This window comes from Rhinolophus sinicus, chromosome 2, assembly GCF_057876585.1.
Source record: "Rhinolophus sinicus isolate RSI-liver-muscle chromosome 2, RSI-T2T, whole genome shotgun sequence".
NCBI classification, from domain to species: Eukaryota; Metazoa; Chordata; class Mammalia; order Chiroptera; family Rhinolophidae; genus Rhinolophus; species Rhinolophus sinicus.
Genome location: NC_142502.1, coordinates 66,935,087 through 66,960,498, shown reverse-complemented (window position 1 = coordinate 66,960,498; position 25,412 = coordinate 66,935,087). Strand labels below are relative to the sequence as shown.

Here is a 25,412-nt window from a genome sequence, read left to right as displayed (position 1 = left end):
AAGGCTATAAAAACACACTTTTAGACAATTAGGGAAATCTGGATATAGACTGCATTAGATAATATTAATGGATTAATGTACGTGTCTTAGATGAGATAATGGTATTGTGGTTGTGTAGAAGAATATCCTTATTCTAAGGAGATTCATTAGTTTGGGGGAAATGTTGTGTCTACAACTTACTCCCAAATGGGTCAGGAAAAGAAAATGTGTGTGTAGAATGCTTGGAGGATATGGGAAGAGGGCATGGAATAAGAAGCCTAAAGAAAAAGCAAATTTGGTAAGACGTTAACAATAAACATGGATGAAGGGTATAAGGTGTTCATGGTATTTTTTCTTTCACCTTTTCAATAGGTTAAAGATTTTAAAAATAAAAAATTTGGAAAATATTTTTAGAAAAACTATGTAATCTAGATAATGCCTAGATAGAAAATGTGTTGTATTCTACACATTTATAATCTTCTCATGCACATGAATGGCATCTCATTTAGCACCTGATATATATGAATTGAATCCACATGATAATAGTATCTGTCATGTTTTGCCCATTTCTCCTAACCCTCCATGCCACAGGACAGAGTGGTCTTTCTAAAAACATAAAACTTATCTAGTCACACTCTGCCTTAAAAATCCATCAATAGCTAACCACAGCCTTCAGAATAAAATCCAAATACCTTAGTTTGGCATATAATACCTTCCAAATTCTGACCCTCTCCAACCAATCTCCTATTATCTGCACACAACCCTACACCACTGTGCCATATGCACAAGAAATGTGCAGTTCTTTCTATTGTCTCTAGGCTTGGGAAGATAGTACCTCCTTCTCTTAGTAGATCTATCTGCCTCCTTTTCTTGGCTAATTTCTCTTCACTGTTCAAGATCCAGCTCAGGTATCACTGTCCTCTAAGAGATCTTTCCTATTAGACTAGTTTGGGTGTCCCACAGCAAACTTCAGAGTACTTATCGCAATATACTATCATTTTCTGTAGCTTCCCTAAGACAAGGACTATTTTTCATTTCAATAGCCCCAGCAAATGGCATATAATAGTATTTAATACATATTAAATGAATTAGACAATGAATAGAGACATGAGAGATGAGATCAGAAAACACATCCTAAAACACTTTATACTAACCTGTAGATGGTGGACTCTGAATAATATCGGAAAGGTTATACCCTCCAGAACTATCTGAACGTTTACGTGGCTTCTTTTTTGCTTTTGTTTTTGCCTTCTTGAATATGTTTTCCCTAGGAAAAAGCAAACATAAAAGTAATTTTTTAAAAATAAAAGTTAAAGCCAAAACAGAAGAACTATGCATTTTGATCAAACAAAAAACACATAAGAATACACATGCTATAGTCTCATTTATTTATCTGTGTGGTCTGGAGCAAATTACTCAAAACTTAATAATCACTGAAACTTAGTGTGATACATTTATTTGTTCTAACCCTAGAATTTCTGTGAAAGTTAGAAACAAGATGGTTTATAGGGAAATTCTCTGAAAAGTAATATACTACACATGTTTACACAAAAGTATTACAAACTATAATCTTGAACCAGAAATATTTGCTGGTAACTTCAAAGCATTTCAGGGAATACTTAATTCCCTAAATAAAGCATTATTTATCAGGCAAGAGAAAATAAAATTACCTATGAGGACTACAACTATCTTTTTTTACTAAAAATTACAGATCTCATATAATTCATCCACAGTTACAAAAGTCAGCTGTGAATATTATTTTATAAAGGATAACATTTATGTCCATGTTAGTAATTTTATTATAATTTTTAATGTAACACATCATACATCTAAGTCAGATATTTATAAACTGTCCAGTATTCCAAATACTACCAAAGTAGAAAAGAGGTTAAAAAATCTCTGGAAACCAAGAGCAGTTTTTCAGTGCGCTACATAGGTTAACACACACACACACACCACACACACACACCACACACACACACACACACACACACACACACACACACACACACACACACACACACAGCAAATGACACACACACACACACAGAGCAAATGACTTGAACAACTGAAGATTTTATTTTAACAGGTCATTTACCAAGTAGAAGGAAAGTAATTCTGTTAGCAGTTGACAAGTGAGTCTAAAACATGAACTGGAAATTCTATCCAGGGCTTTGTCAAATGATCCATCCCACTACAGGGTGACTAAAGCTAAAACCTGGGATATTTTGTTGGAGGACTTCCAAATGTCAGTCATTACAGGCCATATCTATTAAACTAGTCAGGTTTTCTACAGAAAGGAATCTAGGGAAGTTGCCCCATTCCTCTCTGGTTCACCCTCTTCAAAGGGCAAATCTCTAGTCTCATACCAAGATGGAGGAGGGGCAATCACTTGGTTCAATGGGGTTCAGGAAGAAATCAATGCTCTTTGAAATAATCTCAAAAAATGTTCTTTTCCAACCACTCATCCCAGTCTTCATACACCTAGTACTTCTAATTCTTAAGCCTTTCCAGCATTGTTTTAGGTTTTTCTGTTCTAAGTCATGACCGCTTAGCAACCACTTTCTGACTTCCAAAACTGTTAACACATCCTGACTGCTGTTTACTACTTTCCTATTCTGTTACGCCTTTTTCATTTTTTTAACCTCAGCAGGGTTTGGGAAGGTAGTTAATAAGATAAATGCACTAATTCAACCCAACACGTTTAACCTGAAGGCTACACTCCTTTCATATTTATATGTAATTTTGTTATATCTGCATATATAAACTATTCATTTACTTTGTGCTTTACCAAGGCTAAAAATAAACATGCACTTTTCTTATGTCAGGTTTCTGTTTTTTTCTTTCAATATCAATATAAAAATGTCAATAGTGTTCAAGATCAAGGGTGGGAGTGAGGTGGTTGGGGAAAAAGGAAGGGAAGGAAAGGAAAAGAAAAAAAGAAACAGCTTACGAATAATTTTGTTCTATATGTATTTCTTCTTTCAAAAAAAAATCTCCATCTTCTAGTTCCAAATAGCTAATATCTGGTCCATCTTGATATGGTGTAATGACTCTTCTGTCCATTGCTGGAATCTACAGAAAAGATGTCACTTTCAAATACAAAATTTATAAAAATACTTTTTAAATTAGGCATACTATCCCATTTGTTTTTTTATGTGGTGATATTAATTAGAAAAAGTCTAGAATGCCTAATGACTTCCTAAATTTAAATCAAGGGGTGCAAGGGATTAAATTAACTGTCAAAAAAAAAAAAAAGAAAAGAAAAAAGAAAAAAATGGACAGAAAAGCTCCCCTGTATTAAAAACACAAATTAATCCATTTGTTAAGGATCATGTGTATCCATGTTTTTGCACTGTCCTGACCTTTCGTAAATAATAAATAATAAATGAAAGACTCTGAAGCTTTCAATAACTTACATTTATAAAGGAATTAAAATATACTAATATGTAGGATATGTGAGGAAATTTTAAAATATCCTAATGTATTAGAATTCATTGGGAAATTATTCCATTGAGAAGTCTGACGTAATATACTGCTTTAGTTGACAGTATCATTGATAAAATATAAACCTTACCATTTTTCGGTAAAATACAGAAAGATCCTTCAAAACACCAACACTTAAAACCTCAAGAGACCTAACAAGATAAAAATGTTATATTAATATTCAAGTAACTTAATACCTGTCAAGATTTTCAAATATGTAGAAACATTTTATATTGCTGAAGTAATATTTTTTAAAAACGCATTAATATACTAGCTGCTATAGATTCTTTTTGAAAGTATGTGTAGTTACATATTTCAAATAAACAGCATGAACCCCTTAGACAAATATCTGGAATAAAACTCAAGTACCTCTTACAAGTTACAGAAAAATCTTTTCTATCATAACAAAATAGAAATTACGTATTTATTTTTCAACCTTCATTTCCCACAAATTACAATCTTTAACTACAGAAGGAGTGCTATATTGATATAACAATGGCCTAACTATAAGGATTCCTGAATTCTATCCAGAATTATCACTGCTACCAATTACCCGCACGACCGAGCAATTCACTTTACCTCTCTGGGCTTTAGTATATTCATATGTAAAATGATGTTCAGACTAGATCAGTAGTATTATTCAAGGTAGATTTTAAGGAATTCTCAGGTTCCAAACAGGTACTTTACGGCATCAGAGAAATATTAAAGTGCACATTCTGAATTATATTTTAAATTATTTTTACAACTGATATAAAAAACTTGCATATTCAAATCTGTACCATACCAGTTTTAACATTTTGAGGATAACTTACTTGTAATGCTATGTCAATTTTGGTGCACCCCCCCTTTCTTAACAATCTCTGTGCATATTTATTTGCACTTCTTCTAGCACACAGATCTTTGATTAGCAATAGTTGTTTGTACAATTGTTTGTTTTAATGAAAGTTATGCATGTCTACTCATGTAAAATTATATAAGTAGGATGGCACAGCACATGTGCCATCCTTAATAGTTCAGCTGACAGACTGTCACAACATAACAACTAAACAATAGTAGTACGACACATAATTTTCCAATATCATATTTTAGATAAATTTGGTGCTTATTTCACATTTTGGTTGATTCTTATCTGACAACCCGAATAGAGCTTAATTTGATTTAAAGAAAATTGCTATGATTATATGATTATAATTACTATAATGTCAGCAAATGTCAGCAAAAAAATTAAATTTATTCTGAAACCCTAGTCAGGCTATCACACTAAAATACCAGAGGCAAAGGTGAGAGGTTTAGAAAATAGTCGATAATCACAAGATGGCCACGGGGTTTTGAAAATTAATTTGGGGAACGTACAGAGGGATAGTGGATGGGGGGAGGGGGGTTCACACAGTGTGAGGGATATAAATGATAAACGTCTAAGTTTTGCTTTGTCTTGTGCACCTGAAACTAATAAAAAAGAAAAAAAAAAGAAAAGAAAATACCAGAGGCATTTTAAAATGACATTGTCTAACATCTCATAATATTAATTTGCATTTGAAAAGAATTTTTTACAAAATAACAAAGCATTCAACTGCCAAAATATTGTTTCCTCTAAACTGAACTGTAAGGGGCAACTACAAGAATCTATTAGAACACTTTTATTTCAACCATGTTTGGGAATTAGTTTCATTAAACATGATCCTGACTTTGAAAGGTGAGTTATCAAAAACTATTATCATCTACTGTAAATGATATGGGTCAAGATTTTCTTGATTCTTCACAAAAAAAAATTTACTGAGTTTTCTCATCTGTAATATGAGGTTATAAACAGAATCTACTTTATGAAATAAACTATAGCTATGTAACATTTTTAGAATGCTGCCTGGCACATAGTATTAGTTATCATTATTACTATTATTAGTTATTACCATTAATAATTATGATGGTAGTATTAGTTATTTTGAGTAAAACGAAATACAGAAATAAACCAGACACTGAAACTTTAAAAATGCAAACTGCCACCAAGATATCTAATCTCAAATATCTGTGTTCACCAAAACAGATTCATTTTTCTCACCACTGACTGTACAGTGAGTAAATGTAATAAAATTTTGACCTTATTAAAGAATTTGTAAATTTTTTTCATTAAAAATTCCACTGCCAGAACAGCTAAAAACAATGGAACAAAGTTTCCAAGATCCCTGTAAAAATGTATATGACTCCTAAATAATTAGCATTTACCAAATTCTTTCCATCCAGGTAATCCTCAACATAATATGAAATAGTAGCTTATAAAACAGGGTATATATATTTTGATCACTTTTTATGTAAAATGTGTCATGTTTTTATAAGTAACATTTCATTACTCATTGATTTCTACATAAAGACTTCAACACACCTATCAGCTTACAACAAACTAGAGAAATTAAAAACTTCAGGTTATCCCCTGTACCCTAAGTTTAACAAAGAATGCTAAGTTGAACAAAGAATGCGTAGAACAGGAAACATCTCAGAGAGTGAATACAAAGAGATAATGGAAATCAACCAGTAACAAATTTTATACACACTTACATGTGAACTAATTAAGTGCTGGCTTAGATAGTTTTACAAATAGTTTCCAAAAGCCAAGTAGCAATTACATAGTTACAAATCAACCTAAACAAAAAGATATGCATACATACAAAAAATTATACTTGTAAAAATACTGTTGCACAACTTTACAACCAAAATGTTAGACCCATTGATGGCAAGGATTTTGTCTAGTTTGTTCACTGTTGTGTCTTAGCAATGGCTGGCATATATTAGGCACTCAGATATTGATGGAATTATTGAAACCTCTGACATTTTCATTTTTTCTACAAAGATGAAATTTATCATTATTCACTTTTAAATTACTAATATACCTGCTATTGTATATAAATAATTGTTTTTGCAACAATCATATAATGTCTGCACCCAACCTACCTTGCTTCAAGTAAAGCTGCCATATTCAGTCCTATAAACTGTAAACAAGACAGTTTCAATTGCTCAGCATTATACATCGCTGCAAATTCTAATAGCATAGCAGCATTCTTAAGGGAAACTGGAAAGGAAGAAAAGATATGCGAAATGAGATGAAAGGCATGTTACTATGGCAAAATATACTTATTTCTAAAGTTGTCAGGTTTGAACATTTAGAACAAGGAAAATTGAAAGCAGTTTCTTGCCGAAAATAAGTTATACTTGTGCAAATATAAAACTCACTTGCCATCCCAATATGCCAAAGTAATTTTAAATGACTGGTTATGAGAAAAAGTAAGTGCATATAAACAAAAAATTTTTAAGCAGAAGAAAATAGAGAAGGTGTACCAGTGTCACCTAAAAGCAAACACATAAGAATTGACGATCTTCCTCCTAATATTTTAGAATATTTTTAACTTTCATTGATAAACAGCTTTCCTTTTCATTTATATAGTACAGAATAGTCATTCTCTCTTCTATAAAACTATAGATATTCTTAAAACTAAGAGAAACCTATAAAATCATTCCATAGAATACATTTTTGAGTAATCTATCAGAATTTGAGTATATTTACATATATAAATACATACACACTATATTTGAAAAATAAGTACATCTATATCTTGCCACACACAGTGCAGAATCTGGTACACTGTACAAGACATTCTGGATTTTGTTATAATCCTAATAACTTTACATATGAAATATGTTTTGTTAGAAGACTGTCCCTGATAATTCTACCTACCTAGCATGTAAGTTTGGTTTCCCGAATCTCTCGATTCTTTTTCTTATTTACTTTGAGTGCCAGCAAACAGAGGAACACAACTGTTTTCTACACCAGGCTTCCTCCATTTCTTTTTTCTTTCTCCCTTGTAACTCTGTCAAAAGTTATAACTGCAGATGATAATGGTCTTTGTTTCACTCCTAACTAACCCAAAGTTTCAACTAATGAATAATGAACCCAAAGTCTCTCATTTTACAGCAATGAAAATGGATCATATAAAAATTTTAGAGTTGTTCAGTTGGGAACAAGGATTGCCCAATAACCAGAGAACAAACTTCTGATGAATTATTTTCTTGCTAGGTTCTAGGAAGATCAAGTAATTCATTAATAAAGGCAACCATGCAGCAAGGGCCAAAAATATCCAAGGAATGCCAGGAAAGTGAGCTGAACGACTAAAAATATCACCTATATGGATACTGTATGCTATTTTATGTTGCATCCTTATATATATTTCCGTTTTACTTGTTTAAAAGATCAAAGCTGTTTTATTGAAGGAGAAGATAGTACACAGAACTCAAGAAAAGTGGGTAAATAAGACACTAGAGCTAAGACAAATTACTAACAAGAACAAATTAGAAATAATTGTCAGGAAATCCTTTCATACTTCCTGAAGTGGCAGTGAAGAAGCCCAAAGATAAGATTACAAGGTCACAAAAGTTTTATATCAAGTTAAGGAAATTTAACCTTTATACCAGAGTAAACAATTAAAAAGATCTGAACAGGGGAAGATATATTTACTTCCTATAAAAAGATTAAAAAAAAGTCAGAAGAGAGAAAGAAGATTTAAAAACTACTGTGATACTACACCAAGAAATGGATAACGGTGACCTCAACTAGCACAAAGTGAGTTTAAAAAGGTGGGAGAAATGTAATCAACATAGTTAAAATGAGTAAGTTTTGACAACTGAAAGAATGTGGATATAAGGAACAAACTAATAAAAAATAATTTTGAGTGTTCAGGAGGAACGTCATGCAATTAATAAAATAAACAGAGAAAAGAATAGAAGTTAGAGAGAAAAGAGATATGTTTCGATCAAATATATTAATGAGAAGGTTACATAAACATTCTAGCAAATAGGAAATGGGAAGCTAAACACATAGTCAAGTTGAGGGCAAGGGTAAAACATTTCTGCTTCCAACTCTAAACTTTGAAATTTCAAGATAAATTTCACACTATCTTTATTATTCATGGTTTTATGACATTTCAAAAAAATAAATAACGTATTTCAATTCTAAAACATACATATTTTCACATATAAGCATCTCTGAAATAAAGATGTGCTTACAAATGATAAAATAGTTTAACTGTTTTGACATTACTCATGATAGAAAAAAAAAATTGGTGCATTTAGCCAGAAATAGCATCAGAAAGTTCATAAAACATAGTAATCCTGGACCAACCTGAAAATACTAATATTCTAATTCAAAAACACTCACGTTTTTCAGTTAATGCTACTTCACAAATTTCTTTCAATCGAGTTATGAGAAGCTGGTCAGCCACCACAAGAACACTACAAACAAAATCCACATTCTGAGATTCTAAAAAAACAAACAAAAAAATTTACTCTTTATTATTTTGTAAACATTATACCTACGAAAACAAATCTAAGCAATTAAGACACTAAAAAAGACAGAATTATAATGATAATTTTCTAAATGTTGAAACAGCAACTATGATAAATAGTAAGTTTCAAAACATTTCTACTTTTTAGTAGAAAGCTAGAAATGCCTTGGTTCACACTAGGACCATGAAATGGACAATTGATCTTTTTAGTTCAGAGGGCAATTGGAATGCCTGACTTATTTAAAAATCTCCCATATTTTTAGACAAACATTTATCAAATTAATAGAAGGAAAGTCAAATCTCAGGACCAAACTTAATATGTAGGTATATATGTTAACATACATTTATGGGGGGGCGGTTAGGGGTGCATAATGTTCTTAGGCTTCCTTATTTCAAACAAAATTGGTCATCTAAGAGTACATTTTTTTAAAACTATAGAAATTCCTTAATTTAAAATAAACTTCTTGGTCCAGAGTACGACTAATGGCCTCAAGCAATGCCCCTGAGCCACTGCCAGAGTAACAACATAAACAAAAACACAATAACACCACCAAAGGAAGAAAGGAGGGAAAATGGTTAAGAAGAAACAATGAAGTTAAAAAAATAATAATAAAAATGAAGGAGAGATGAATGGCAAACTAAGGACTATTTCTAAAATTCATTTCCTTTACAGAAGCAATAAAAATACTGCAAAAAATTGTCAAAAGCAACTTTTTCAGAACTCGAGATATATCCAAATTCTTGCAATAATCTGGAGAGTCTTGACTCGAAAATTATCGGAATCTTGCTAAGAACAGTGAGCTTTGGGACACCACAGCTTTCCCTGTTTAGAACCTCCTCTCCCTTTTTCCACAGGAGTCTTGAAAACCAACAACCATGCAATCACAGTGGAAATGAACGATTACAGCCACTGGAGGAGACATTAACAGCTGTGGAGTAGTATTATCAAAGAACTATCATTATTTGACCTGCACAGCAGTTCCCAGGAAACCCCACCCACTAGCAGGGCCTGTCTTTATTTGACCTACTCAAAGCTTGCTCAGCGTAAACAGCCTCTTCCTTAGGGGCATTTATTAGTAACAATTAGCAATTATTTCACATTGAAGCTGACTGAGACAATGATAACAAATGGAGCAAACAAGAAACATATCAAAAAACGTTACAAAGAATAGCTCGAGAAACAGATGTTGTTATGACTAAACATTTATGTCCCCTGCTGAAGCCTTAATTTCCAGGATGGCTATATTTGGAGATGGGGAGTAATTACAGTTAGATGAAACCATAATGGTGGGGTCCTAATCCAACAGGATTAGTCTCTTAATGAGAAACATCAGAAATATCTATCTCCACCTCTCCCTCTTACACCCTCCCCAACTCTCTACATACACACAAAGACACAATCCCTGCCCCCCACCCCCAGCCTCTGAGGAAAGCCCATGTGAGGACACAACAAGAAGGCAGTCATGTACAAGCCAGGAAAAGAGTCCTCACCAGAAACCAATCTTGCCAGACCCTGATCTAGGATTTCTAGCTTCTAAAACTGTGATAAAAGAAATTCTGTTGTTTAAACCACCCAGTCTACCTTATTTTGTTATGGCAGCCTGAGCAGACTAATACAGCCATCCATATGGGGATTTGAAAAGTTCCAACATATTCTTGTAAATATAGAAGGCCACACTAAACAAACAACAAAAATAACAAAGCCTGGGGAAGAAGAAGAATCTGATTTTAAAAGCTGCCACATTATACTATTTAAATGTCCAGTTTTCAACAACAAAAATTATGAAAGATGCAAAGAAAGATGTAAGTATCGCCCATATACAGGGAAAAGGCAGCCAAGAGAAACTGTCCCTGAGGAAGACAAGATGTTGAAATATTAGACAAAGAATTTAAAACAGCTATTTGAAATATGACCAAAAAACTAAAAGAAGTCATGTCTAAAAAATTGAAAGAAAGTATGAGAATAACATCTCACAAAAATCAGTAGTATCAGTGAAAATAGAAATTATAGGTCCAATGAGATTATGCAACCTGAGGAAAAGGAAAAATGAATGAATAAACATAGCATAAGAAAATTATGGCACATGAACCAGAATACCAAAATATATACAGGCATAAAGAATTTTTGAAGAAATAATGGTGAAGTAGGGGAGTGAGGGGGTCAGAAGTAAGAGTATAAAAGTTTTGTATGAAGTTGTGATTAGTTTAAAATAAAGTGTTATAACTATAAAATGCTACATGTAAACCTCGTGATAACCACAAAGCAAAAATCTACAATTGATATACAAAAGATAAGTAAAATCATACCACTACCAAAAAAGATTAAATCAACAAAGAAGGCAGATACAAAGGAACTACAAAAATCAGAAAACTGACAAAATGGCAATAGTAAGTCCTTACCCACAATAATTACTATAAATGTAAATAGATTAGATTCTCTGATCAAAGGACAAAGTGGCTAAATGGATAAAGAAACAAGATCCAACTATATGTTGGCTACAAGACACTCATTTTACCTTTAAAGACACACATGGCTGAGAGTGAAAGGATGCAAAAAAGATATTCCATGCAAATGGTAACCAAAGGAGAATAGGAGTGGCTATATTTCTATCAAACAAAATAAAATAGGCTTTAAGTTAAAAAATAGTCACAAGAGATAGAGAGGTTATTATACAATGATAAAGGGGTCAATACATCAATCAGTGTAACAATTTGTAAAGCTATATGCATACAACACTGAAGTATATGAAGAAAATATTCACAGAACTAAAGGCAGAAATGCACATCAATAACATAATAATGAAGGACTTCAATACTCCATGTTCAAATACGGATAGATCATCCAGGCGGAATACCACTAAGGAAACAGCAGATATCACCAACACTATACACTAAATGAACCTAATAGACATATGCAGAGCATTGCATCCAATAGTAGCAAATACATATTTTTCTCAAGTGCACGCAAAACATTCTCCAGGATGGATCATATGTTAGGCCACCAAACATGTTTCAACAATTTAAAGAGATTTGAAATCATACCAAGTATCTCCTCAAACTAACAGAGTATAGAAGAAAAATAATAGGAGGAAAATTGGAAAATTCACAAATATGTGGAAATTAAACAACACAGTCCTAAACAACCAATAAGTCAAAAAAGAAATCAAAGAGAAAGCAAAAAAATATCTTGAGACATATGAAAATGGAAACACAACTACCAAAACCTATGGTATGAAGCAAAAAAAAAGAAAAGAAAAAAAGTTCTAACAAGGAAGTTTACAGTGATAAATGCCTTAACAAAAAAGAAAGATCTCAAAAGAACAAAGTTAAGGTTTGCTAAATAACAAAGAACTAGAAAAAGAAGAACAAATGAAGTGCAAAGTTAGCAGAAGAAAGGAAATCCTAGATTAGAGCAGAATGCAATGAACTAAACACCAAAAACAAATAGAAAAGATCTACAAAAGAGTTGGTTGTTTGAAAAGATAAAGCAAAATTAACAACCCTTAAGTAGACTAAGAAAAAGAGAGAAGACTGATAAAATTATAAATGAAAGAGAAATTACACTGATATCACAGAAACACAAAGGATAACAAGAGACTGCTATGAACAATTATATGCTATATGAATTGGACAACCTAGAAGAAATGGATAAATTCCTACAAATATACAACATATCATGAGAAAACAGAAAATCTGAACAGACCAATAACAGAGTAAGGAAATTGAATCAGTAATCAAAAATCTCACAAAAAAGACTAGATAGCTTTACGGATGAATTCCACCAAACATTTAAAGGAAAATTAACACCAGCCCTTCTCAAACTTGTCCAAAAAGCTGAAGAGGAAGGAATACTTCCAATCTCATTTTATAGAGCCAGCATTCTTCTGATAACAAAGGCAGACAAAGACACTACAAGAAAATTACAGAACAATATCCCTGATAAACATACATGCAAAATCCTCAATCAAATAATAGTGAACCAAATTCAACAGCATATTAAAAGAATCATACACCATGATTAAGTGGAATGTACGCCTGGGATGCAAGGATGGTTTAACACATGTAAATCAATGAATATGATACACATTAACTAGGATAAAAATCATATGATCATCTCAGAACAGATGCAGAAAGTGTATAGGACAAAATTCAACATCCAGTCATGATCAAAACTCTCAACAAAATTAGGTATAGAAGGAATATACCTCAACATAATAAAGGCCATATATGACAAGCCCACAGCTAACATAATACTTAAGTGTTTAAAACAAAACAAAACAAACCAAAAAAAAACAAAAAACTGCTCATCCTAAGATTAAGAAGACAAGGATGCCCACTCTCATCACTTCTATACAGAAGTCCCAGCCAGAGCAATTAGGCAAGAGAAAGAAATAAACAGCATCCAAATTGGAAAGGAAGAAGTAAAACTGTCTTTGTTTGCAGCTGACAAGATCTAATACATAGAAACCCTAAAGATTCCACCAAAAGGCTATTAGAGGTAATAAATGAATTCAGTAAAGTTGCAGGAAACAAAACCAACAAAAAAGTCAGTTGCTTTTCTATGCACAAACAACAAACTATTCCAAAAAGTAATGATGACAGCAATCCCACTTACAATTACATAAATATAAAACTTAGGAATAAATTTAACCAAGGAGATAAATGTTGGAAACTACAAAACACTGAGGAAAGATATTGAAGAAGACAAAAATAAATGGAAAGGTATACTATGTTCATGAATTGGAAGAACTAATATTGTTAAAACGTATATTCTACTCAAAGCAATCTACAGATTCAATGAAATCCTATTAAAATTCCAATGTTATTTATCACAGGAAAAAAAAAAGGCAAACCTAAAATTAATATTGAATTACAAAAGACCCTGTATAGACAAAGCAGTCTTGAGAAAGAAGAGCAAAACTGGAGGCATGGCACTTCCTGATTTTAAACTCTATTACAAAGCTACAGTAATCAAAAGAGTAATGTATCAGTATAAACAGAGGCACAGACCAATAGAACATAATAAAGAGCCCAGAAATAAACTTTCAAATATATACGGTCAAGTAATTTTTGACAAAGGTGTCAAAAATACAAAATGGGAAAAGGACAATCTCTTTAATAGTGTTAAGAAAATTGAATATCTACATACAAAAGAATGAAACTGGACCCACATCTTATACCATACACAAAAATCAACTCAAACTGGATTAGAGTTAAACCTAAGACCTAAAACCATAAAACTCCTAAAACAAGGAAAAACCTCCTAAACATTGGTCTAGGCAATGATTTTCCATATACAACACCAAAACCACATATAACAAAAGCAAAAGTAAACAAGTGCAATTACATGAAATTAAAAAGATTCTGCACAAAAAAGGAAACAATCAAAATGAAAAGACAAAAGGATAATCTCTGGAATGGGAGAAAGTATCTGTAAACAATATCTGATAAGAGGTTAATATCCAAAATACTAAGAACTTCTACAACTCAATAGCAAAAAACAAGTAACTCAATTAAAAAATGGGGAGAGGACCTGAATAGATATTTCTCCAAAGACATACAAATGGCCAACAAGATATACAAAAAGATGCTCAATGTCTCTGGTGTATAATCATCAGGGAAATGCAAATCAAAACCACGAGAGGTCACCTTATACCTTTAGGATGTCTATTGTCAAAAATACAAAAGATAAGTGTTGATGACGCTGTGGAGGGACCCCTTGAACACTGTTAAGAGTGAAAAGTGGTACAGCCACTATGGAAGCAATACGGGGTTCCTCAAAAAAATTTAAAATGGAGAAAACAACGATACAGCAACCCAATGGTATTTAACCCCCAACAAATGGAAATCAGGATCTTGAAGACATACCTGCATCCCATGTTCACTGCAGCATTACTCATAATTGTCAAGATATACAAACAGCCCAAATGTCTATCAACAGGTGGATGGGTAAAGAAAATGTGGTAAATGTATACACTGGAACACAGAAGTGCACCACTCCTATGACTAAAGACACCTAGTAACTAAAAACACGGGTGTGTTGCCTGACAAAATATATAAATGTACTCTTTACATAAATTTTGGATCAATTCTATTTCTTTCACTTTAGAATGTTATCATGTGGGGAAAAACAGGGAAAAAAAAACTTTCATAGACTATTTGTCAAAACTATACTGTTTTCACATAAGCAATGAAAACTTTTTTCCCACTCCTTTACTTTTAGTAATCATCCCCTATTGCTAATTCCAAATTAAGCCTCTGTTGATGGCTTATTTCAATTAGAGCAGAAATTAAGATTCACATGTTAATTTTACCATTATTTAATTATATCTTAAATATCTAAAATGTCCTAAGTCTTATTAATACCTTTTATCACCACAGCTTCATCAGTATAGAGGTAGTCCAAAATAACTTTAAGTATGTCAGAATGTATTTGCATTTCCAGAGCTGCACAACTGGAAGCCTAAATAAAATAAAATAACTAATTTTAAACAAGAAAATACTACTACATTCTGATTGAAGTTGGTACAAAAAACTTTAAAAAGGAATCACATCATGCAAAAAAACACTTATTAAACACAAAGCTAAAATGAGATACATTTAATTTTAACTTGCCATGTAATATGAAAAAGGATCCAGAAAAACTGAGAAAGAAGAAATACACTGATATTCCAAATTCATGTCTAAATAATAATAGGGAAAATTTGATTTAAGTAGCTGTTTTGCAACAATTTTCATTTCTAAATGTTGCTATTTTCAGACAGGCTTACGCATAAATAAAGTTTAACACAAAAGAAAAACTGAGTTAAAATATCAGGTTCCCGTTCTTAATTTCTTTAGTATATAATCTCCTTAAAATATAAAGAAATATCATTACCGGTACCAGCCTATGTGGTTTCTAATTAAATCGTACCTCGATCCATGAGCTACTCAGCATACTATGAAAATATTCTGAAAGAAAAAAAATTAATTTCAGTGAGAATAGTGAAACAATACTAAAACAAATAAATCAGCATCTAGGAAAAAGTGTACCTACCAAGTCTAGCACAAAGAACACATTTATGACAAGGAAATTCCTTTCCATCCACTGATATTATGGTTACATCACATAGAAATGAACTGCAAGAAAAAAATTTTAATTGAAGCACGAGCAATTTCTTTATATATTTAGCAAGTAAGAAAACTCATTATAGGATTTGGCTTAACTTTTGATTTTCTCTTAATTAAAGGCTGCAGCGAATAAACAACTTGATGGTATACATACAAATTATGTACTTCATCTCCTTCCACTTTAGGGAAGATAATAAGGGCCTTAGAATAAAAACAGATATTCAAAAAAGGCTTTCTTCTAATTTTCCTTTTTCATTACAGACCAGGTGTTAATAATATAATGTAAGTGACATCACAGACAAAGGTCTTTAACTCACTTATTTGTAACAACTCATTCTGTGCTAAGCATAATCTAGATACCACCACAGTTTTTCTTTCTCCAAAAACTTTTCACCTACAAATACCTAAAAACAAAAGCTTTTAATAACAAATGTGTTTAGAATAGTATATTTATTACTGAAAAGATTTACAAAGGAATCATCATAATGATGAGAGGGCCTAATTAGTTTGGTTTTGGGGCTAATGTCATGTCTTATTGATTAAAAATACAAAATTCAGACAAGAAAAATTAAAATTTTTTCTTAATTAGGAAGTATCAGAAAAAACAAATTGTCTTATTGAGCAGGTAATATTTTGTCCATTTCCCTCAACAACTTTCCAATATTTCCAAAAATTAAGAATACTAGTAAATGTATCATCTACCTATATATTTTGTTTCATAAGAAGAGCTCTATTTCCACACTTAGGTCTCAAAATCTAGAGGTGAAAAGTTTACCTTTATTTCTTAACTTACCATTTTTTCTGATTTAGCTTTGGCTTATTACCAGTTCTCTTGTCAATAACATTAATTTTTTCATTTTCAAATCTGACTCCATCTAACCTATCAAGGATAGATAAAAATTAACAATTGGTGTATATATCTCTCTACCAAAACAAACAAGCAATAAAAACCCAACAAATTAGCTTACATTTGAACAAGACTGTATAATTTTTATCACCTAGAAAAGTATCTCAAAGAACCCCTACTCTGATAAAGAAATAATCACACATTCTCCTTCAATTTTACTTAAAACTAAAAATACATTAAATATCATTACTGACCAAAAAAAAAAAAAAAAAAAAAAGTCAAAGCCATAGCACAAAGCCCTTCATTGCTTTTAAATAGAAAACATACACTCGTCCCCTGCTTCCACCAACTAAGGTTATACTGCCACAAAGCAACATAAATAACTTAACAATAGAGAGAATACAAAAAAATCTGGTTTATAATATGGCAAATACTGTGTTAGCCACTTTATACATGTTATATGACAAAACCACACCAACAATATGAGGTCAGTATTACCCCTCCCATTTTATATACTGAGAAACTAAAGTTCAAAGAAACTAAGAAATTTGCCACAGCTATAGTAAAGGTAAGAGACATATAACTCCAAAGACTCTCTCTTTCCAACATATCACACTCCCTGCCACTTCCGATCACTGTTACACAAACACCAGAATGTTCAAACCCAGTAACAGCCTTCCCATACTTTAATGTTTTAATCCAGGGAGTCCACAGAGATAGCTTTTAGCAGAAAATGGAGGTACCAGAAAATGGAGAAAGGAGAAGCAAAAGAAAAGAAAATTTTTAAAAGGGGAGCATAATGAGGTACAAGAATGGATATTAAGGAGTCATACCTACTACTCAAATTACTGAAACCAAATTTCCTTGCAATATTTTGCAACATTCTTACAGGATCATCTTCCCCAACACTTTTTACTTTTTTCGAAGATTTGGGTTTGCTTTTCTGCTTTTCACTAATTGTATGTGCTTGATTATTTTTATAAACTTCAAATACTGATTTCTGATTATCTTCATGGAAATTCATTTTCTTCAAATGAGAATTTGGAGTGCCCTGATATTCTTCTGGTTTTTTGTTCAAGTTTATTCTTGGTTTGAAACCATGAGTTAAAAAGTCACAAGTATCTGTATATATAAATTGTAAAAGGTATTCAAACAAGTCAGGATGAACCTTCTCTACCACAAAGAGATGACATCCTGCAGAGTCTTCATCCTTCCGGTAAACATCTGTAAAGTCTAAAGAACCATCTGAAAGGAACAATTTCTGAAAAAAGTCAGAACGCACTGCCAAAATATATTTATGAGCAGGAAAGAGTCTGTTGCCAACTTGAAAGGTCACATCATGTATGTTGTCCATTTCATCTGTTTCCTTCAACAGTTTGCCAAACTCTTCAAGAAAGGATGATGAGGACAGAGCTGGAATTTCATAAAGGCTACAAATGAAACAAAAATCTCTTTTACTTGCAAGAAAAAGTAAAAAAAAAAAAAGAAACACAAAAGCATCCCTAGCCAATGCTCCTTTTAAAGGGCAATTTCTTTTTTATTTATTAAACTTAGAAAATTTTAAATTTGGCATTTCCTAAAACATAATACTGCACAGTCTTAGATACTGTATAACCATTTAAATTTTCTATTCCTCTTTATATTTGTTTATTTCTCCTAAACTAAAATGATAAGCATTGTTTTTCTTTGAAAGCAGTGTTTTCTATTTCTACAAATACTAGAATATAAATTTCAAATGACTATTTCATAGAAATTTTTAAATAATTAAAAATATAATTTAAAATATTCAAAAATTTTTCAACTTTTTCCTCTTTTATATCCTTTCATTTTACAAGTGGAGAAAAATAAATGTACAGAAAACTGAGTAAATATTCCAGGTCCCAGATTCCAGAGTAGGTCAGAAAATCAAGGAAGTAAAAGATAAATACAGACACAGACATACAATGGATCTGTAATGCTGATTCTTTCAGTACTGTAGGAATGTGATCACACCTTCCCAATCTACTCACCCTTCCAGGTATGGGGAACCAAACTTCCTAGTTTGCCTGGGACTGTGGAGTTTCGTAGGAGACGAGACTTTCAGGGCTAAATATGAGACAGATCTAGGCAAACCAGAACGGATGGTCACCTACTTCTAGGTCTTTTCCTTTTCAATAGTACTCGATATTTATCTTAACCTGTCATCTCTCCACTAATGTGACTTAGAAGATTTGCAGAGATTGCCACTACCCTGCAGATGACTCTACACTACCTCTTCTTTTGTCAATTCTCCTCATTCATATTCAAGGGTCAGAAATTGTGGCAAACTGCATAACAAATATTTGTAATATATTTCTCAGAATCTGAGAACTTAGAGTACATCAAGAAGTACTGAAAATATAAATTTTGTGACATACACACACACACATATATATAAACATATATTTCTTCAATATTTTCAATATATATCAGTTTACAAACTAAAAGGAACACTTGTCATTCCAGTACAACAGATTCCACCTTTGAGTGTTCCTGGTAACATGATATGTCTAAAGTCTATAAGACTTGGCAATAGTTTTTCAATTAAATTTGCTCCAGAAGCTACTGAAAACAAAAGAAAATCCAGACTGTTCCTTCTAAAATTGAAATTAAATATATGTAAGTGTACCTTGTTTTAGGATCTGACTGCAGGATTGCAAAGTTACATCCACTTGGATCTGTGCTGACACTAACGGCTCTATGGGCAAAAGTAAGTTTCTCAAGTCGAATTCTTTCATACACACTATTTATATCAGAGACACAAGATACATCTGATGAGGAATTATGAAGGTTTGATAAAATCTCTGCTAAAAAGAAAAAAAATAAATTCCCATTAATCAAGGCTTTATTGAAACGATTAAAATGATTTAGGAGTAAATGGAAGAGAAAAACAATTAGGAAAATATGGAAATATCTTTTGTATGTATTAAGTCCTTTTGAAAAACTACATCATTGTTCTCTTCAACACAATTTGCACCCAATATATTGTTTGCATTATACATGAAATTGCAGTGGGTCAATTATCCATGAATTTATCCCTTTCAAACACATCCTCCACACTACAACCAAAGTTATCTTTCTAAAAAGCAAATCTTGTATAAAATAGCTTCTAAAATTACTCAGCTTGCATTAAAAATATATAAACTTAGCATCTTCATAATCTGATTGCTAATTTATTTCCTCCCTGTTTCTTCCATTTATTCAGCAAATATTTGAGTGAGCACACTGTGCTACTGTGACATAGTGATCATCAGTCTGTCCCTAGTGACAGTAGTGAACAAGATGGGCATGTCCCCACCATCTTGGAGTACTCTTCTAGCACAGCAGACAGACACTAAACAATGATTACGTCCTTACAAGTCAGGTCAAGGCTATGAAAGAAAACTACGAAATCTGCATGCAAAGAAATGATTCTGCCTGCAGTATGAAAAATGTTTAAAGTATATAAAGACAAATAGCATTTAGGAAACAATTTTAAGAATCCAGAAAAAAATAAACAACATAGACTGCGGTTGTATTAATGAAAATTGTAGAATAGTGGAAAGATTTCAGATATATTTGAGATAAAAGTGATAAAATTGGTGACTAATTACATGTAGAGGGTGAAGGACTATGGGGTGTCAAAGATAACCATTCACTTAGACTGAAAACAATGAGAAGTAGATGCGATGCATGGGTTCATGAATTCTGTTTTAGACCACTAAATATGACTAAAACACAATTCTAAGGACTTCCAACACTTACACATCGAATTTGAATTCTGGTTACTCTCTCAAATTCAGTCTATTTCAGTCTCAGGGAGCTTCCCTAACCTTCCCACAACACTTAGGTATTCCAATTTCTATACTCTCAAAAAACTTATGTTCATATTAGAATTTGTCTCTGTGAACTATAAATATTTATACACATGCCTACAGCCCCTACAAATTTATGAGTGTCTCAGAACAGGTCTGTCTTATATATTTCCAAATTATTAAAACCTAGGCCTATATCTGGCACATAGTAACTATATCCTATATGTTTACAGAGTTGACTAATCTATAAGGAAATAAAATTAAATCAATAAAATTATTCAAAAATCATTCCATTATGGTTTTATGATTTTAAAGAATGTTTATATAATTTTCTCAGTAATTATAAATGTTCTTTATATATTTTAGCATACAATAACCAATTTGATCATTCAACAAATGACTTAATGAGGAGCTGGAACGTTCAAGAAATATGCTGACTGCTAAGGATATAGTGGGAATAGTCAAAGACCTTGCCATTTGATAGTGAGATAGGAGACAAGCATTTGAAAAATTAATCACAAAGATAAAAACAAATAAAAATAAGTTGTATGATGAAAATACAAAGGGAACATTAAAAGTGAAACAGGGTAACTCAGTTTAGATTTGAAGAATCAGTGAAAACATCTTTGATGAAGTACATAAATTAAGCAGAGATGTGAAAAATTAGTCAAGGACCTGAAACTAATCACCGCTGGACAAGATTGAAAACCTGATGGTCAATGTCACTGGAGAGTAAGTGCTAAGTGAAAGGGAGAGAACTCTAGATGAGTTCAGAGACATAAACAAGAGTCAGAGCAGGGGCCATACAGGCCATGTTTAGGTAATAAAGAAACCATTAAAGAATTTATTAAAAACAGGAATATTACGATCAGATCTTAAAACCTCACTCTGATAATCTTGAGACTAGAGAAAAAGAAACAAGAACTGAAAGAAAAAAATTATTTTTTCAGTACTCCATGTGTCTTGGGTTAGGGTAGGAGCAATGAGATGTAAAGAGGTAAATGAATCCTATGAGCAGTCTTTCTTGAAGAAAAATCAACAGATTATTAATTGTGGATGAAAGAAAAAAAGTCACTAACCTAAAATGTAAGTAATCCACAAGTTTATAAATTTATAATCAGATAATTAAGAATGAACTACATAATGAATAACTTCTATTTTTCAATGGTGGAATCTTAATGCTATCTTTTATATTCATCAAGGAATGAATAAAACTTGTCTCCAATTATTCATGAATTGTTTAAAAAAAACTACTTGTCCATTTTAAAATTCTCAACAAACATGAAAACTTTATTCTTCCTGTGATTATTTTCCTCTAAGTCATGAGATGTACCTTTTAAAACATTAATTTTATATATATAAGTATGCTAAAAAAAATACAGCATAAGCTACTAAATTCTCAATTTGGGGAGAGAGAGGAAAAAAGGGAACTTAGACGATGGTTCATAACCATCCAGGAAGTTTTTTGTCTTTTGTTTTCTTTAACTTTACACTTCCCTGTTCCTAGAGCCAAGGCTAGCTAGCAATCAGCAATAGTGAGCCACTGTTACTGCAGGAAATGTACCATGACTTCAGGGTACACTGAGACTGATAAAAAGTTGAAAATTCCAGGATTAAGTGGATCGAATTCCCTGTTCACCTCAACATACACAAACCAAAATCAAGTCATAAGGGTAAAACATAACATTTGTCAATTAAACCTATTAATAAATACTTGCAAAATTAAAGGCTAACTGAAAAGAAGTTTTATGTGCCGTTTACATATATGAACTGACCTTTCTTTTCAGAACTCTTTCTTTTTTCTTCAAACCATTTCCCTCTAAATCCTTCCCCATCCTGTGTGACACATAGAATTTCATTCCTATTTAAAGCAATATCAGAAATGAAGACTTGGCGTGGATAAGCCCATCGACACTGCTTCAGAGAACTGCTGACTGACCTCCAGCAAAATACCTAAAATAAACCAAATTATATTAGAATATAAAGCAGCAATACAGCATCTGAACAACCAAAATCTGAAATAACCAAAAATTGAAATCAAGAGATACTATTTCTAAAATAAAAGCTCTGATTAGTATGTTTCAATGTCCATTCATTCTTCTTCAGAAAAAAATAGACACTATTAAAGTCAAGATTATTTTAAACTGTCTTTCAAAAAAACACATGAAGCAAACATGAAGCATTAAGTACGCTTCAAAGACTCTCTTCTTAAGTAATTTTTAGCACTGCTAAAAAAAAAAAAAAATCTTAAAGCTAAAACTTAGATGTTAGATTCGTAGTACCATCTGTTTACATGAATGAAAATTATCGTATGAAAATCCAACCTTCACTTTCAAGAAAAAAGATGTATGCATAACTCAATTTTAACTAAGACAAATTGGAGAGACAGAAAATTCATCATAGAGTTCCATGGCTTCCTAGTGGTTCTGAAAACCTTAGTGTTTCTATGAAATGCTACTGCTCAACATAGAGAAAATGTTGAGAGATGTGGTGCTAAGCTTCCCAATCCAACTTTATCCAGCAGTAAACCTTTTATCTGCTTCACAGACTGGCATTCCAAATAAGATTTCATTTGAAAAGTTAATATTGCTGATTTATAAAACTTCAATCCCTTATTAAGAAAACTAAAGCACAAAATGGTATCTGCCAAGGTCACTCAAAACATATGTACATACGTACACGTACACGTACACACACAAATACACATACACACACACTACTCTACTGATTGAGTGATTCCTACACAGCTTGGTTATTATATTAAGTTTAATTTTATGGGAAGTAAATATTCAGAAGTAAAAACTAGATCCACATTAACATAAATGAAGCACATCCCAAAGTCAAATGTAAGTTTTTTATACTCAAGTTTTTATGTAATACCCATGCTTCCTTCATTAGTACAAATTAGAGCTCTAATTCTTAAATATAGTTCCTTGTATTAAAATAATCAACAATAGATTTATGCCTGTACTGTACCAGTAGGTAGAGCTTTATGATTTTAATTCTTCAATTTCTAGAATGTCAAATTTTACAGCACTTTATAACATCAAAAACATTCTTATTATGTTTTTATTTTATAAGCAAAAAGCAGAAAACAATGTTTTTCTAGTCACAGTGTAAAATTTTTTTCAGTGTCACTAATGTATAATACATTTTTAAATTAACAATTTTATTAAAGAAATATACTAATATGTTTGCACAGGGAAATAAAATTAAAACTCTATAGTATTTATTTAAATGCAAAGAGATAAGGTTATTTGTATAGTTATCCAGAAATACATTACCTCTTATACACGCTAGTTATAATCTCTGCAAGTATGTGTGTACATTTGTTTAAAACTAAACCTGAGGAAAATTTTTCAATTGTGGATCAAGTTTTTAATATTGTCTGCTTAGCTTTTACTTTTTTCAAAGAGTAGTAGGATTTAACATATCCTGTGTCTCTGCAATTCAGTACCATTTATCAATACTCAGTGTACAAATCAACCCATCAAAATCCTTTATTTTTTTCCATTTTAAGCACAGTAAATGAAATGTTAAACTACTGTTTAACAAAGCAGTACTATGCAATGTTAGTTAAACGTCATGGTACTTTCTTTGAAACACCAGCTCCATACTAATTAGTATTGGATGCCAAAAATAAGTTGGGAAACAAAGTCAACAGGAATCATAACCACCATAGAAATACATTTTCACATTATCAGGTCCTCTACAGCTATCAACTGAGAATGAGATCACTACACTTTTACATAAATATATACTCACTCTTCCAGCTCCATCCATTGCAAGAATGCAAATTTTTTCATCCCCATTTTCTTTCAGAGGTTCAGGATCAACCCTGTATTCCATACGCCCCCCAGATACAAGAACCTTTTTCAAGTTTAGCTGTCTGGGTGAAAAAAGAATTCTAGATTAATTATGTTCTCTAAAATACACATGCTCAATTTTTTAAAATTTACTATTAAAATAATAACATAGGGCAATGATTGTGAAAGGTGAAGTAAGACAGTTTAGCCTTTGGTATCCTCAGTCCCTCCTTTCTTCAGTTTCCCCTACACCATGGCTGTTTCTTTCTATGGCAAGTCTTTCCCTCCCAAAAGGCATCACCTACACAGATACACACATTAAACACTTAAAGCATTCATTCTAGTTTAAATAATTGATAAGGCGTAAAGCTCCTAAGTGTATTTGCATTTTAACAGGAAAGGAAAAATGTAAACCTCAAAGCAAAACAGAAATCCTTAATTTCAAACATGGACAACCCTAGATACAGCTACCATGAAACATCAGTATTATTAATTTAGTAACTCTCCACTAACCACATATTTTAATTATATCTGCACATGTGATGTGCCTATAGTAAGTATTGTGTGAAACCTGCCTGGTGCTACTCCAATGATTGTCCTCCCTTTAAGATATTTTGCCTATATTAAATTTTTCTCTCATTTCAAAATTACTATGTTGTAATAATCTGCAACAAAAGAAATTTCTTAGTGAAACTTGGATATAACTTATATTTATGTAATTTAATGTTATCAAGGCAAGTTTTATAAATCTTAACTAAAATCAAGCCTAACATCCCACAAATCGCTTCATGCTCAGAAAAAACCTAGTGAGTTCTAAGAAACATGTATGTTCACATTCTCATGTTTCTGTAAAAGAAATATGAACTAAATTTGATGACCTTCCAATTGTTATACAATGAAGGTAAGTTGTAACAAATTGATGGTTGACATTTTCTGCTCATGAGATAACTTTACAGATAGTATAATATCTATTTATGAAATAACCATCTCACTTATATTAGCAAAAGCACATTTTGTTGCATTCAATTGTAATTTCAATGCCTGA

At 31.9% G+C, this 25,412-nt stretch overlaps 1 protein-coding gene across 4 annotated transcripts in view; it reads right to left on the bottom strand.

Moving 5' to 3' along the window:
* The window catches only part of IBTK (inhibitor of Bruton tyrosine kinase), a 104,693-nt gene that overhangs the window by 53,192 nt on the left and 26,089 nt on the right, over positions 1–25,412 (bottom strand). For 3 of the 4 annotated variants that reach the window (XR_016020267.1, XM_088795593.1, XM_019729560.3), the window contains exons 9-21: positions 24,327–24,450; positions 22,337–22,514; positions 19,397–19,574; positions 17,583–18,179; positions 16,696–16,782; positions 15,829–15,911; positions 15,706–15,743; positions 15,159–15,255; positions 8,666–8,767; positions 6,409–6,526; positions 3,557–3,617; positions 2,933–3,054; positions 1,134–1,246 (exon numbers count right to left, since the gene is read on the bottom strand). Coding sequence is in view for 3 of the 4 variants with exons in the window: in XM_088795593.1 (XP_088651719.1) it covers positions 1,134–1,246; positions 2,933–3,054; positions 3,557–3,617; positions 6,409–6,526; positions 8,666–8,767; positions 15,159–15,255; positions 15,706–15,743; positions 15,829–15,911; positions 16,696–16,782; positions 17,583–18,179; positions 19,397–19,574; positions 22,337–22,514; positions 24,327–24,450 (1,898 nt within the window). In the remaining variant the exon portion in view is untranslated. The remainder of the gene's footprint in view (positions 1–1,133; positions 1,247–2,932; positions 3,055–3,556; positions 3,618–6,408; positions 6,527–8,665; positions 8,768–15,158; positions 15,256–15,705; positions 15,744–15,828; positions 15,912–16,695; positions 16,783–17,582; positions 18,180–19,396; positions 19,575–22,336; positions 22,515–24,326; positions 24,451–25,412) is intronic. The other variant, XM_019729561.3, reaches the window with a different exon arrangement.